This window comes from Aulonocara sp. 'chitande type north' Nkhata Bay, linkage group LG2 (genome assembly GCF_057382095.1).
Source record: "Aulonocara sp. 'chitande type north' Nkhata Bay isolate Kocher_YH1m ecotype deep benthic linkage group LG2, A_spYH_male_GT1.1, whole genome shotgun sequence".
In the NCBI taxonomy this organism is placed as follows: Eukaryota; Metazoa; Chordata; class Actinopteri; order Cichliformes; family Cichlidae; genus Aulonocara; species Aulonocara sp. 'chitande type north' Nkhata Bay.
In genome coordinates, this window is record NC_141345.1 from 25,280,036 (window position 1) to 25,294,850 (window position 14,815).

Sequence of the window (14,815 nt, forward strand, 5' to 3'; positions counted from 1 at the left end):
TTCTAAAAGACAGGTGGCTCAAGACTTTTTCACAGTACTGCAGTACTGTTGGCAAAGTGTGCTCATAATAATGTACCAGAGTTAGGATTTGCTTTTGTTTGACATAGGCAGACATTTCTCACTTGAAAAGCTGGACTCACTAAATGTTTGTCATTTTCTGTTCATGAACTAATCAATTAATCAACTAATTGTTTTATTTCCTGTCAAATTCACATAATCACAGACAGTTACATAATGTACACAGTTTACCACGTTTTCAGTTCAGACCATATTTTGTTTGTCTTCTTCCCCTTTTATAACTCTCTCTCCACGTTTCCCTCTCCGTTCGCAGATCAGCATCTTCATGACCCATTTGTCCAACTATGGGAACGACCGCCTCGGCCTATACACCTTCAAAAGCCTGGTCATGTTTGTCAAAACATGGACCAACCTGAAAATGCAGACCCTGCCGCCTGTCCAGCTGGCTCAGAAGTACTTCAGCCTGTTCCCATCTGAGAGAGATCCCCTCTGGCAGGTGAAAAGAACATACTGAGTGTAATATTCCTTATTTTTTATATTTTACTGAAACTCACAAAGGAGGGACGATTCCAGAACCTGCTCCAAGTCTGCGCACGTATTCTTAGAGCTATGAAAATGAGAAAAACAGCATATGTTCACAGTGGCAGCTATTGCATAGCTTAATGAGCAGGCTAGATACAATTACAGCCCATTACGGGGGTATCATCCTTGCTGTAGTCAGTATACACCATATATCACCACCGCACAGGCCTATCGCAATTGTTGAGATTTGCAACACTGCAACGTGTAGTTAGATTTTCCCAAGTTAGGCCGTGTCATAAATCAAGCAAAGCCTGTGCGTAATACCTTAATGATGGCCACTTCACCATTTGGTTGCTCTCATATCTGTTAAAAATTTGTAACACTGGATGTTTTTTCAATGTGTTTTCTGTTGGCTACAGGATCCTTGCGAGGACAAAAGGCACAAGGACATCTGGTCCAAAGAGAAAACATGTGACCGCTTCCCCAAACTGCTCGTCATTGGTCCTCAGAAGACAGGTGAGAAGCAGTACTTCAACACCCTCTACAGGACATAGCTAGAAGTGATTAAATGTGACGATTGCCATTGTTATTGTATCTTTATTTCAGACATATACAGAAAAAACAATATATACATGTTTAGCTTTACTCAGTACATTCAGCCATTCAGTTCAAAAGCAGAAGTTATCTTATGAGAGGTTGTCACCGTGGTTGACTGTAGATGTCTGTTACATTACACTTAAATCTGCTTTCTAATTATATTGTTAGAGACTTCCTCTTTCTTCCTCTCACCATCTTCATCATGTCAGTGACGCTTGCTGTGCTGTTCTTCACTCAGGGACAACAGCACTCTACCTGTTTCTTGGCATGCACCCTGATCTGACCAGTAACTACCCCAGCAAGGAGACTTTTGAGGAGATCCAGTTCTTCAATGGGCATAACTACCACAGAGGCATTGACTGGTATGTATTTTTACACTCGCCTCTTTTTTGTGCAGTGGGAAGTAACACTTCACGAGTCAGAAATATCCCCATAATATAATTAATGTTCACATTTTTTCACCCCACCCCCCCTTGTCTGGTGTGATGCTGCAGCATCGAAGCAACTGACAGCAACTGTTCACAGTGCTCTTAATTTAACATCCCTCTTCGGCGTGTTGGCATATACGCCGGACTGTGAGTGGAAAAAGGCAGTTTTCACTTGTAATTATAGTCACAGTTGCTTCACAACTTTGCTGCACCTGCATCTGGAGTTACGTTCTCCCATATGTGTAGGTAGGAGCACAGGTTAGATCATTTGCAGTTAAATCAAAAGAAAAAAAAACACAAAGTGGCAACGGCAGTGAACAATTTATTTTCACTTTGTTAGTAAAAAGCAAAAAAAAAAAAAAGCAAACGACGCCACCTCACAACAACAAATCCACTCATTTGTGACATTGCCGAGAGCAAGACCAGCAACGCAATTAACACCCATTCATCTAAAAAAAAGTCACTGTTTTGAGTTTCCTGCAGGTTTAATTGACTTCGAGCAGCATTAAAGTGAAGCTTCACGCGCCACTGCAGACAATCTGAAAACAATCCAACACAAAATTTACTTGGCAGGCTGGAAATTTCTATGAGTGGGCTGCTCAAATATTAACATTGTATAACACTATAGAGTGTTAGATGGTTTTTTTGTACTCGGGGTGCCAAGCTGTTGTGCATGGTCAATCACCCACACAGTGAACAGAGAAATAATCCTTATCTGCAGGTTGCAAATTGGACCAGATCAACTCTGGCTGCTTGTAATTTTTTTGCTGTGTTTTTGTGTGTTTTTTTTAATGCATTAGGTATATGGAATACTTCCCTCTGCCTTCCAATACTAGCTCAGACTACTACTTTGAGAAGAGTGCTAACTACTTTGACTCTGAGGTGGCAGCTCAGAGGGCTGCAGCTCTCCTACCCAAAGCCAAGATCATCACCATCCTCATCAGCCCAGCAGACAGAGCTTACTCGTGGTACCAGGTTGGTGACCTGCTACTCCACTAATCTCCAAACTTTTGAATAAACGCTGCTGTATTATAGTTAGAGAATTATTTCATCCCAATTAAAATACTCTCTTCACCTTTTGTGTCTGTATGCAGCACCAAAGAGCCCACGATGACCCAGTGGCATTGAAATATTCTTTCCACGACGTCATCACTGCAGGGCGTGATGCTCCTGTCAAACTACGGGTCCTCCAGAATCGCTGTCTGGTGCCAGGCTGGTATGCCATCCATCTGGAGCGCTGGCTTAATTTCTACCACTCCAGCCAGGTACCGAGGGGAGGATGCTTTGTTTAGTGGGGGGGAAATGTGCAGATGCACCCAAAGTCATTATAACAAACTAAAACAATGCTAGATGTGAAAAAACTTTACCACTACTATGAAAAAATAAAGATAACTACCTGAAAAGGTTTTGTGGACTTTGAACACTAACAAAAATAAAATAAGAATACAGAAGAATTGAATATTTCTGTCCTTCTATTATTTATTAATTTGGCAAAACTTTAAACTAAAACAAGCAAACACACTTAAACTAAACTGAAATAAAATCAAAGAATAAAAATGCTAAACTAATTACAAAGTATACAACTAATTTAATAGTTGAATTTAAATGAATTTAACACTCAGGTTGTATAAATGTAGGTATGGTAAATCACTTGTGGTAAGGGTGGCTTGTTCTCTCTTTGGTATTCCTCATAGTCAGTGTTTCAAATGCGGGTGACCTTGAAGAAAGAGAGCTGCTCTTTGGGGACACTCAACAGCAAAGTGAACACTTGTTGCTCAAAATCTCTAAGCTGCACAATGAGTCGGGATTAACTGTGAGCGTCATTACTGAACAAGAACGTCCATAAGAGTCAGCTCTGGTGGATTCTGGCTAACAGATCATTATATTCAGACTTGCAGGTCTAAAATATGATCATTTATAATAAATAATACTTCTAAAGCTTGACTAATATATTGGCCAATATGTTAGTCCTATTGAGAAATTAGAATTTAAAAAATAAAGAAGTGGCTGGAGGATCTCTCTTCAACCATGTTTATAGTGTTCGTGTTCATAGTTTGCTCACTAGAGGGAACTACACAACTTTCCTGTCCGTGACACGTTTCCACACGCCAAACAACCAGCTGGTCCAAGCAGAGTTGGGCAGATCGTAAAGCACAATTTCATGTGAAGTTTAAATAAGATATGTTTTTTATTTCATTGCCATATTATCCTAGTAAAGACTCATAATTAACTACGCATATCAAACTTTATGGAAATCTGTTTATGCGTCATATGAAAGGAAATATCGGCCGATAAACCTGATTCTTAAATGAGCAAATAAACTGGTATCAGTCTTAAAACTCCTTTATCAGCTTTGCTCATTATTAATTTGAGAGTGTCTTATAGCTTTCTGCATACCCAACTATCCTCTTCCTGTTCACATACTGTTTCCCAGGTGTTAGTTTTGGATGGACAGATGCTGAAAACCGAGCCTGCTTCAGTCATGGACAAAATCCAGAAGTTTCTTGGCCTCACTAACATTATCAACTATCACAAGATCTTAGCGTAAGTATCTTCATCCCAGCATGTTGCTTTCAGCTGCCAAGTTTACAAATGAACTTGCAGCTGCATTAATAGCTTTCCTGCCTTCAAATGTAAATACAAAGATGGGATTTGAGTCATTAGCTTATTAAAAAACCTTAGCTATCAACAGCTCCCGCTAGTAAAGAATTAAGACATTTAAAAAATCATTACATTAAAAAAAATCGAAATCACTTGGCTTTTAAAAATGTGTTTGTCTCATGGTTAATTTGAAGGTTTGTCAGCTCAAAAAAAGTTTTCTCCCACCCTCCTAAAATACATGCTGAAAGTTCTAAGTGTGAACATCACACTTCTTTAAGTTGCTTATTGGAATGGGATTATTTGTGGAGCCGTCAAACATGCTCATATGTCCACGCGCTAGAAAACAGCACGTGGACATATGAGCAAAGAAAATATGACGGAAACACAGTAACTGGGGGGAGATTTTAGATTTTCAATATTAGAATTGAAATTCTAAATAGTCGTTTCTTATTTCTCAGTGTATTCTTGTGTTTTTTACGTCCAGGTTCGACCCTAAAAAAGGTTTTTGGTGTCAGCTGCTGGAGGGGGGGAAGACAAAGTGTTTAGGAAAGAGTAAAGGACGCAGGTACCCTGATATGGACCCTGAGGTAGGACGAATTATCACATTATAGTATGATCTTTTTTTAATTGCTATATTTTAGTTTAATATTTGCTCTATTTTTGCATTCTCCAGTCCCAGGCGTTCCTCAGGGAGTACTATAGGGATCATAACATTGAGCTGTCTAAGCTGCTCTACAGGATGGGACAGCCTCTACCAAGCTGGCTCCGAGAAGAGCTGGTCCACACCAGGTAGCAGCACCACAGGGGAAAACCACACCTCCTCATACTGAACCACTAATATTCCCTGCTGGGGCTCACTGGCCTCATGGCCTGAAATGTTGAAGATCCCAATTTGTTTTGACTGAGATTTGAGGATGAGACATCCGCATACAACTCAAGACTCAACTGTGATCTTCCTAAATAGGGCAACAGTGGGCAAACCAGGAACATGGAAGCCTTAACGGTGTGCACTGAAGAAGAGACCGGGGAAGACTCAAGAGGACGCACACGAGGAATTGTCGGTGTTTGATAATCACATGGCCGTTCTCCTCAATCAAACTTATCATCACTTGAACTTCTTCCTGGAAATCAGAGGAAGGGAATAAAGTCTGAAATTTCAGTTGTGGGACACAGGTGATGGAGAGCATCACCTGTGTCCCCGCCAATGAATTTTCACGTAAGGAGCACATTAAAGCAGGCTTAATGGATGATATCCCGATCGCCTGAGAGACATTGGTTCCAAATGCCTTTGATGCACGTGTTTGTATGAAGGGAGAATGGGACGTCTGAAGTCTTGACTTAGGCTGCATGTTGTAGCCTTATTTGATAGGCCTTGGTAGAATCTAGTTATCACGTTACAAGTGCCGGGACAAGAATCTTCCTTAAACTATTACCACATGGACTTTTCATGGCTCTTTTTTTTAAAGTGTTTTTTTTCCTTTACTTTGATTTTAACGTCTCTGTAATGCGGATGGCAATGCATTGCTGTAGAATGTACCAAAATTAAACACTTTAGCGCCATTGGTTTCATATGGGCCAGATGTGCAGTACAGTTGCGTACACTGTTTTCAGCTTAGCATGCTCTGTAGCCAGTTTTACAACCATTTGATTGGCTACAGCAGGAACATAGGACGGGTGATGAAAGCACATTGTTTGAAGATAAAAGGTTACTGGAAAGCACACTCACGAAATTGTTCCTACTACAATCTGTGAAGAAGAAGATCATAAGCTAGCTACTGTATGTTAACGCCACACTCTGGTCCCACAAGATTCAGAAGATTGTGCATCTCAAAATCTGGTGTCAGCATTGTTGTTGTTTTTTGTTTGTTTTTTTTGTTTTGTTTTTTAATCACAGCTGTTTATGTTTTCTTATGTTCTGTTTCATGTCACTCAATAGAAAAGGTTTCGTTTGGGAGATTAAAAGCTGACTCTGCTTATTTAAAAACAGAACAAACACTTAAAGTCACCCGGCAAACCAACAGTTCGCCCAGAGAGACCGCTCAGACATTTTGGTTGTCGGTCAAGGTGTTACCACTGCAACTAGATGTCAAACGTAGGTAACAAAAAGCTGCTCTTCTTGCAATAGTTTTGTACGATGTTCTGATGTTATAACAATGCACATGACGGTGACTTTATAATGTAAATAATGCGAAAACCCTCTGTAGACCTAAATTATTGAATGGGTTTACACTCTCCATCAGCCCATTGTGTGAAATGTCAGTGCTCTACTGAGGGGGAGTGTGGAAATTTTTATTTTATTTTATTTTATTTTTCTCCTCACTGTGCAGAGGTGTGTCGCTGAGATTCTTTCCTCTCATGTCCTCTCACTGCCAACTGTTGTACAAAGGTACTGAGTCTCTCCATATAAAGTATTAAATGATAACACATAACAGCAACGATGGTACTAATCTCCTGGACTGTATGATAAAGATTTGTAATTGTTGTCAATAATTTTTACAGTGTAACTAATATTGTCGGTGCTTTTTAATTTGCAAATAAAACACCACTGTATTTTTCAGTAGTTGGATCTTTTTTCCTCTCCTTTCTCTGCTGTTTGGCTTCCAGCTGTTTTTGTTTGTTTGTTTTACATAAACAGCTCTTTCATTTAATAAAGTCATGCAAAAGCCTACCTCATGCTATGATTATATAAGAATATGGAAACAAGATTAAACAGTGGCGGATCTAGAAAACTCTACATTTGGGTGGGGGCAAGAGGTCTAGGCAGGGTGGCACATACCTCTTCAGTGAAGGTTGTGAAAATCCCTTATCAGAATCAGAATACTTTATTGATCCCTGGGGGAAATTATTTATATGAATATGTCAACAAAATATCCACAAAACACTTTAAATTATTAAGTGCATGATCTCTTCTAAGAAAACAAAGACAATTAGGTTGAGAAAATTAGTTGGGGACAGAAAATTGGGGTGGGGGGAGCACGGATCTACAGCATTGGGTCAGTTGCCCCCCTTTGCCTCCCTGTAGATCCACCCCTGAGATTAGAAGATGAGCCTAGTGTCAAAATGCTCACAGAGTCTTGTGAAAAGGGAAGTTTCTTCCAGGGTTGGATGCAGTCCTGTGAAGTCCATCCATAGGAATTAAGGAGTGTAAGCAACTTTGTGTTGCTGCTAGCTAAAAGCTAATTGCTTGAAAACAGTCTGATCACCTCTAGAACAGCAGTTTTGGTGGTTTGATGGTTTTATAGCATTCGTTTGTGTCTTGTAACACAATACTACAAATTTCCCAGGTGTGAAAGTCCCGTCAAAGACACCCTAAAGGTCAGTCAGTACAATGCTCAGATACTGCACACAACAAAAGGCCAACAGCTACATGTCAGACTCTTCAGGCCTCTGTTAGCATGTTAAATGTTCATGACGGTATAATTGGAAAAAGACTGAACAAGTATGGCTTGTTTAAGGTTTTGCCAGCCAAAAGCCTCTTCTCTCTAAAATGAACATGTCACCACAGCTTAAGTTTGGAAAGTTGAACAAACCACAAGATTGTTTTGAACGGTCTTGTCTGTCTAAAGGACAAAGTAGAAATGTTTCACCAGAGTCACATTTGGTGAAAAGCAAACGTAGCATATTAGCACAAACACCTCATAGCAGCTGTCAAGCATAGTTGGCAAGAGGATTTGGGCTTGGTTTGGAGCCACAATACCTGGTCACCTACAGTTACTGAGTCAACCATAAACTCCTCTGTATACTGAAGTATTCCAGTCAAATGAGAGGCCATCTGTCCGGCAGCTAAAGCTCGGACAAAACTAGGTCATGCAACATCGCAGTGATCCCAAGCACAGCAGCAAATCTACAACAGAATGGCAAAAAAGAAATGTCCTAATCAAAGTTCAGATCTCAATCTGATTGAATTGCTGGGGTGGGACCTCAAGAGAGCTGTGCATAAACTAACACCTGCAAACATCAACGGACGGTTAGTGCTACCAAAGGTGGCCTGTACTCTGTACTTTCTTTTTTGCATTACTATAAAAGGACACCTTTCTGATGCTGGCTTGTTTTAACTAGCCACTCACTTCCACTCTACTTCCACTCCACTAACTCTTTCTTAACCAAAATGTACATTTGAAAGTATTTTTTTCCAGTGAATTATAAAGACTTGAGTATTAAATTGTGACACGAAGTGCATGCAGTTTTTAACAGAGCGTAAATATGTTTTTCAGCCCTGAAAATATCATTATGGGTATAAGAAGCCTAAAAATATTTTGGTTATAATTAGTTGGCTTAAAGACCTCCTAATTTTGACCCAGCCTTATAAGCACCAAGGTCATGTGACTGTAAAAATGTTAACGTGTGGTAGTAAATTTTGCAGTCCTAAATAAGTCCTTAAATATATTACAGTCCACAGGTGGGAGTTTGTATGAACTATTATTTTAGGGGTAGCTGTAAATTAAAAGCATTCAACGTGATGATGACCATTATGCAGAGATTTCTAGAAGCTTCCCAGTCTCCTGGTTTGGATTGAAAAACAAACTGTTTTTCTTTTTGTTTCACTTTATGGAGACGTGAAGCAGACAAACCAAATCCCTTGATAGCACATTCAGCACTAACTTTTATTAAGTAAAAACTTTTACTTACTTACATAAGTCTTTTACTCTAAAGTCCACCAGATTTACAAGTAATTCATATTTCTTCTTTTCGTTTCCTCATTGGGGAAAACACCTTAAAGTGTACAAAGAAGTCTCATCTTATTCCTAAAAAGGCCAACATAAAAAGTAGACAAATGTACTCACCACATTTCCCTTAACATTGTTGTAATTGTAATGTCTAAAACTTTGTTTTAAAAGAACACTGCATATTACTATGATTTGATTCACTGTTTCTTTATTCTTTAAGCTATAATAGTAATATTAGCCTTTATTTGTAATTATGGGAATATTATTATATTATTTTCAATTATATAACATGTACTTTATCTACTAATACAACTACCTAAATGTCATAATGTGCAGTATTTAGTAATGAAACCTAAAGTATGTATTTTCACTGATGTAGTAATTCAGTCATCTAATAAACTACTGTAGTATTATTACTAGCAGCATTATCTATATTTACAAATAATTAATGTTTACTTGCTAGAATTAGCAGAGGCAACTGAAAATACTATACTATCAAACAATAATGGTAAATTCTAGATCTTAAACCGTCGCTTATGTCGCTGCTGTCTGCCTCTGTCAACAGATGATGCTATTAAATCAGCCAATCAGAGTGGCGCTAGTGATCCGTCCCACAACTTCTTGTTCTTTTTTTTTTTTAAATAGAGAGGCTTTCTGTGGAACCCGTCTGGTTTTCTTTTCCTCATTTTGTAGGCAATTTATGCTCTAGACGTGTTGCTCTTTGTTCAGTTTGTTGCTTGAAGGAACGGAAAGAACTCCTAACACAGATGGCCCACTCTCCAGACGATGCACCCCTGGCCAGGGGAAACCTGGCAGACAGTGAGGAGACGCTTCTTCCCCTTGCAGCACCAAGAGGGTGAGAAGAGTGTACTTTATCCATAGCAGCTGTTTGTGCTGTATCTTTAAAAAATTATTATTATTTTCAATAAAGTGCACCTTTTTAAATTGGCTCACACAGATAGAGCAGAATAAATTTAAAAAACTGAAGTTTTTCACCAAAGGTTAGTTGCTTACATGCAGCAGTATCACATTTCCTTTAATTTCATTTAGCAATAGCAAAGATACATTTTATGACATTTAACTTTGAAGGTAGGCCTATCTGTTTCAGATTTGCACTTATTCCTTTTTAGTTAAAAGAGCAGTAAAATTATTTCGTTTTTATCTTTTATAATTATATATTATAATATTATTTATGTATGTATTCATGTTTACAACAAATAATGCTTTTAAAACATTTCGTTTTACTTCTTAATTTCACTGAACCGCACTTCCCCTTTCAGCCAGGACAAGGCGTCTGCCTAGTAACTGGTGACGCAGCAGTTGTTATTGGCTAATAGAGAAAAGAAATGCCTTTTTTTTGGGGAACAATTCAAGTTAGAAATAAATACAGTCTACAAGAATTACAACTTAATAATCGATTAGAATCTGATTTATGAATAAACGTTTTGTGTGGACTGTTGATTGGAAATAATAGATAAACAAACTTTATATTTTCCTTTACGACACAGATTATATTGGCGGTATACATGAATTTATGATAAACAAATAAAAAAATAAATTGCATCGAACAGACTAATGTCGCAATTTAAAAAGCGGATATGTAAACATATGACTTTCTGACTTTCACTATTAATGTTTTCCAGCAATAATGAAAAAGTAACATTGTCCTTATACGTTTGCATTTGAGAAAAATCATTTTACACCTATCTACCTTTGTTTAATTTGCAAGTTGAACTTGAATCATAGTTGAATATGACTTCCTGCTGAAGCCAGAAGAATGTATCTGCCTAGTAACTAGTGATACTCACATTCTATTGGCTGAAATAAAAGAAGGAGCAGTAATTAGATCTGAGATCACTCTTTTTTATCTAATCTAATTTTTTTTTAAAAATTATATATTTTCCAGATTTGCTGCTCTTTACATGATGGAAAATAATTGTTTTTTTATGGTTTACTGATTTGATTCCCAGACAGCTGGATCGCAGCTGTGTGTTATATCTCTCCTCCCCAACATATCCTACCCATTTTCAACTCCTGCCCCCCACACTGAAAAACCAAACAAATATCTTTAAAGATTCAAATTAAAAAAAGGAACAAAAGAAAATAAATTTTAAAGGAAATTCAAAGGCAAACAAAGGAGAGACTAAGGCCGATCCCCCCCTCCCCCTCCTTGTTTTCTTCACAGATTTGTCCCTTCCTTTACATCACGTAATGTGCGGTAAATTAACATTTTACACACTAATCATGATCATTTTTCATCATCTACAGGTTTGACTAAAGGAAACTGTGGCTTTCCTTTTTTTTGTTATTGTATTTTTGTGTGTGGACTGTCCAAAATCCAAATGACTCACCCAGGCCTTAAAAATGTCACACACTTATAGAAATCCCCTCACGTCACTTTCATACCAAGAATTTTTTTATTGGAATCCCATGTTTTGTTTTACCGTTTTTTATGTCCTTCATTTCTTCCACCAAACCTCCTGATTTACCTCCAACCTTTTAGTGACACATACTTTTCTATTTCTCACAGAGGCTCCAACAGTCGTGCCTTGAAAATTGCGGGTCTGACAACCTTGGCTTGCCTGCTGGTGGCCAGCCAGGTCTTCACTGCCTACACGGTGTTTAGCCAAAAGCAGCAGATCCACACTCTACAGAAGAACTCGGACAGAATTAACAAACAGCTGACCCGCTCATCTCACGGTAAAGTCGAGCGCTAAAACCTTAATGGCCACACAGAGCCCTAAGGGGATGTGTCATTTTGAGTGATAGTTTTAATTAGACAGGCGGACGCGGGCTGGAACGCTGAGGAGGGAAGTGAGAGTTTACTTTACAGAAGCTGAGTTTGAAGGTGGATGGAGAAATGGAAAGTTTATTGTGACTCATGGGGAGAAAAAGGTTAACTGTGTGATATTTTTATGTTAATAGCATTAAAACAAGATTTCAAACAGAGGCGTCTCGAGAGATACTGTTAAACAAAGAAACAAAAACACATTCCTTTTTTAATTCTCTATTTATTATGTAGTCCAACTTTTCAATTTGTTTCTGCTGAGCATTAATAATTTAGACATAAAAAGAGCTACTTTTTCTTGTACTTGCATTTATTTAAGTTTTTTGTTGTTGTCGCTGATTTTTTTTTCTTCTTTTTAATTTTTTTTTTCAGCTGTGGCTCCAGTGAGGATGGCCATGCCCATGAACAGCCTGCCCCTCCTCATGGACTTCACCGAGGACTCCACAGCACCCAAGACCCCCTTGACTGTAAGTGCACACCATCTTCTGGGAAAAAGTTCATATTTGTGTGCAGCTGGGATTCATTTAAGGCTTCAAATTAATTGCTAATGCTTGGATTTAAAAGTTGAATAATTAATTTCAACTTGAATGCTCCCTTCCTCCAGAAACTGCAGAACACTGCCATTGTCAGTGTGGAGAAACAGCTGATGGATCTCATGCAGGTAGGTTGCAAACACTGTCTAGCCTCACATTCCTTACCTGCGTGTTGATGTGTTGCTGACGGTAAGCTCTCGAACGTGCTCTGAACAGGACTCCGAGCTGCCTCAGTTCAACGAGACCTTCCTGGCCAACCTGCAAACCCTGAAGCAGCAGATGAACGATAGCGAGTGGAAGGTGAAGCGTCACACGCAGTGATCACATTGCTAACGTAGCTAAAATAGAAATGAAAAATGGCGACTGTCCTTTTAGCCATGCTTATCTAACACTTTCTGTATTGTAGAGCTTTGAGACCTGGATGCGCTACTGGCTTATCTTCAACATGGCCCAGCAGCAGCCTGCAACCCCCACACCTCAGTCAGGTTAGCTCAACTTTTCTTTCCTTCACTTTTAAGTGTTTTATTACCCAAATAGTTGCTATAACAGCAAATACAGATTTTCCTGTTTTACTAGTATGCACTAGTTTGGCATTTAAGTCATTTTCTTTAGAGATTTATATATAAAAAAAGAAAGAAATACAAAATGTTGAAAAATTATTGGATGTTGTTCATGCGTGTTTCATGTTTGTGAGCTGTGCTAAGCTATCTGAGATCTGTATTCCCATTAAACTCTCAACAAAATGTCTTTTTTTTACAGTCTTTATTAACGACTTTTTAATTTTTAACTGGTAAATAAAACCAAAATGAATGTCTGAATATTCTCCGCTCAGCCACTACCATCAAGACCAAATGCCAGGTGGAGGCAGCACCCGGACCCAGCAAGATTGGTTCATACAAGCCCCAGTGTGACGAGCAGGGCCGCTACAAGCCAATGCAGTGCTGGCACGCCACCGGCTACTGCTGGTGCGTGGATAGCGAGGGCCATCCCATCGAGGGAACCACCATGCGTGGCCGTCCCGAGTGCCAGAGAGGTAGAGGACACGGATTAAAGGATCTTTTCTTACATGTGTAGTTTTGGTGAGGCTGTTGTGAATGACACCAGATGGGTTTTTTTCCTGTTAACTTTAGCTGCATTTCCTCGTCGCATGATGGTTGCACCCAGGCTGATGCAGAAGACATACGACATGGATGGTGAGCGCTTCAGATTAGTTTCTTTGTTTTTGATGATTTTTCATTTGTGAGATTTTTCACTGGCATCATCATCATGATCACTTTGTTGTTTGCTGTTTTCATCTCTTTTTCCAGATGAAAAACAAAAGTGAAGCAAATCTTGAAGAAAGATTTCATCCAGCAATCTCTGCAAATGACAGACGTCATGCCGCACTTCAATTATTAACGCTTCTATCCCTGATGAGCTCGTTTTGCGTGGAATCTCGTGATTTTAACCATTTTTTTGTGGCTGCTTGAAATCGGATCAATAGAGGCCTGTTACACCTTAGTGCATTTAATTTTGAAAAAAAAATTGCCTTTACGTCAGATTTGTTTTGGGGTATATTTGTATAATCTACAATAAGTACATTAAACTATGTGAGTGTTTAATATGTTTGGTTCTGATGAATGCTTAAAGGGTAGGTTTACCGCATCTCCTTCTCTTAAACTCAATGCAGGAAAATGGAAGCTTGGTTGTGATGCTCTGAACATTGAAAAATTGCATTTATTAATGTAAACCAGCCTAATTTCTTCCCGTGCTGGTCTGATAATCCAAACCTCACAGAGGGCAGTTTAAATAGGTTCTAATATTTTGCTAGAAAGTAGTGTCAGGAAAAAAACCCAAAGCAACTAGGAACAATCTGGAAAGAGATGTTGCTATTTTACATATAAATAAATGAATAATTTGCATTTCCAACTAGAAATCTAGCTAGTATAAATCTACATACCATAAATACATACCATAAACTGTGGGCTAACCTATCCTTCACAGGATGTGAATATGATAAAGTTACTCTTTTATGACATGTTTGTTTTAATAAGGTTGATGAATAAAGTTGTCCTATTAACACCGCTTGCATTACATCTTTCACATTATCTACAGTTAAGAGAAATCATTGTTTAAGCTGTAATCAAAATAAGGTCTGAATAAACTTTAACCTGATTAGATGCAGTGACGCTGCTCACTCAGTCCTGGATTTTGTGGCATTTTTTAAAAATTAGACACTTTGACACTCAATACATTTGCCGTTAAAGAACCTGAAATGTGCACGAGTGCACCGACTCATCCTTTTAGTTCTTTTAGAAATTGAGTTCTCTCACATTTTCTTAAAAAAAAAGAGTGCCCCCATCTTTTTTTAAGCACCACTCTCACTATCAGTCATCAAATTAACACGATCTAACAGGCAAAGGTGAAAACCACGGTGCTCGCTTCTGTCCCTTCTGTTTTGACAGTTACCCAAGATCATGTTAAGAGTGCAAATTTGCCCACTTGAGGCTCGCATATCTGGGACGACGGGTGCAAAAGTGTGAATTTATTTTCTTCGTCATTAGTGGTGAAGATGTACAAAACATTAGGTTTTTTCTCAGTGAGTCCTCTTTTAAAAAAAAAAAAAAAAAGATGTGAAGAAAAGGAAAATAACTGATGGATTAAGCCAGTTGCACATACCTG

The 14,815-nt window shown here is 38.6% G+C and overlaps 2 protein-coding genes across 3 annotated transcripts in view; both read left to right on the forward strand.

Moving 5' to 3' along the window:
* Positions 1-6,726, forward strand: part of LOC147337910 (bifunctional heparan sulfate N-deacetylase/N-sulfotransferase 1-like) — a 49,994-nt gene extending 43,268 nt beyond the window's left edge. For both annotated transcript variants that reach the window (XM_086312728.1, XM_086312718.1), the window contains exons 8-15: positions 332-514; positions 960-1,056; positions 1,376-1,499; positions 2,366-2,540; positions 2,660-2,830; positions 4,000-4,109; positions 4,651-4,753; positions 4,840-6,726. In XM_086312728.1, the coding sequence (XP_086168854.1) occupies positions 332-514; positions 960-1,056; positions 1,376-1,499; positions 2,366-2,540; positions 2,660-2,830; positions 4,000-4,109; positions 4,651-4,753; positions 4,840-4,959 (1,083 nt within the window). In that variant the 3' untranslated portion in view covers positions 4,960-6,726. The remainder of the gene's footprint in view (positions 1-331; positions 515-959; positions 1,057-1,375; positions 1,500-2,365; positions 2,541-2,659; positions 2,831-3,999; positions 4,110-4,650; positions 4,754-4,839) is intronic.
* Positions 6,727-9,497: 2,771 nt separating this feature from the next.
* cd74a (CD74 molecule, major histocompatibility complex, class II invariant chain a) lies at positions 9,498-14,334 on the forward strand. Its single transcript, XM_086312753.1, has 9 exons — positions 9,498-9,689; positions 11,364-11,533; positions 11,994-12,088; positions 12,226-12,282; positions 12,371-12,454; positions 12,561-12,639; positions 12,987-13,187; positions 13,285-13,347; positions 13,462-14,334. Exons 1-9 carry the CDS (start codon positions 9,601-9,603, stop codon positions 13,476-13,478), a joined length of 855 nt encoding a protein of 284 aa, XP_086168879.1. The 5' UTR covers positions 9,498-9,600; the 3' UTR covers positions 13,479-14,334.
* The last annotated feature ends 481 nt before the right edge of the window (positions 14,335-14,815 follow it).

Bases quoted from the DNA above. Each gene is read 5' to 3' on its own strand.
- cd74a (XM_086312753.1), top strand. From the start codon at position 9,601: ATGGCCCACTCTCCAGACGATGCACCCCTGGCCAGGGGAAACCTGGCA. The intron at 11,534-11,993 runs GTAAAGTCGAGC...TTTTTTTTTCAG, and splicing joins GCTGACCCGCTCATCTCACG to CTGTGGCTCCAGTGAGGATG. The intron at 12,283-12,370 runs GTAGGTTGCAAA...TGCTCTGAACAG, and splicing joins AGCTGATGGATCTCATGCAG to GACTCCGAGCTGCCTCAGTT.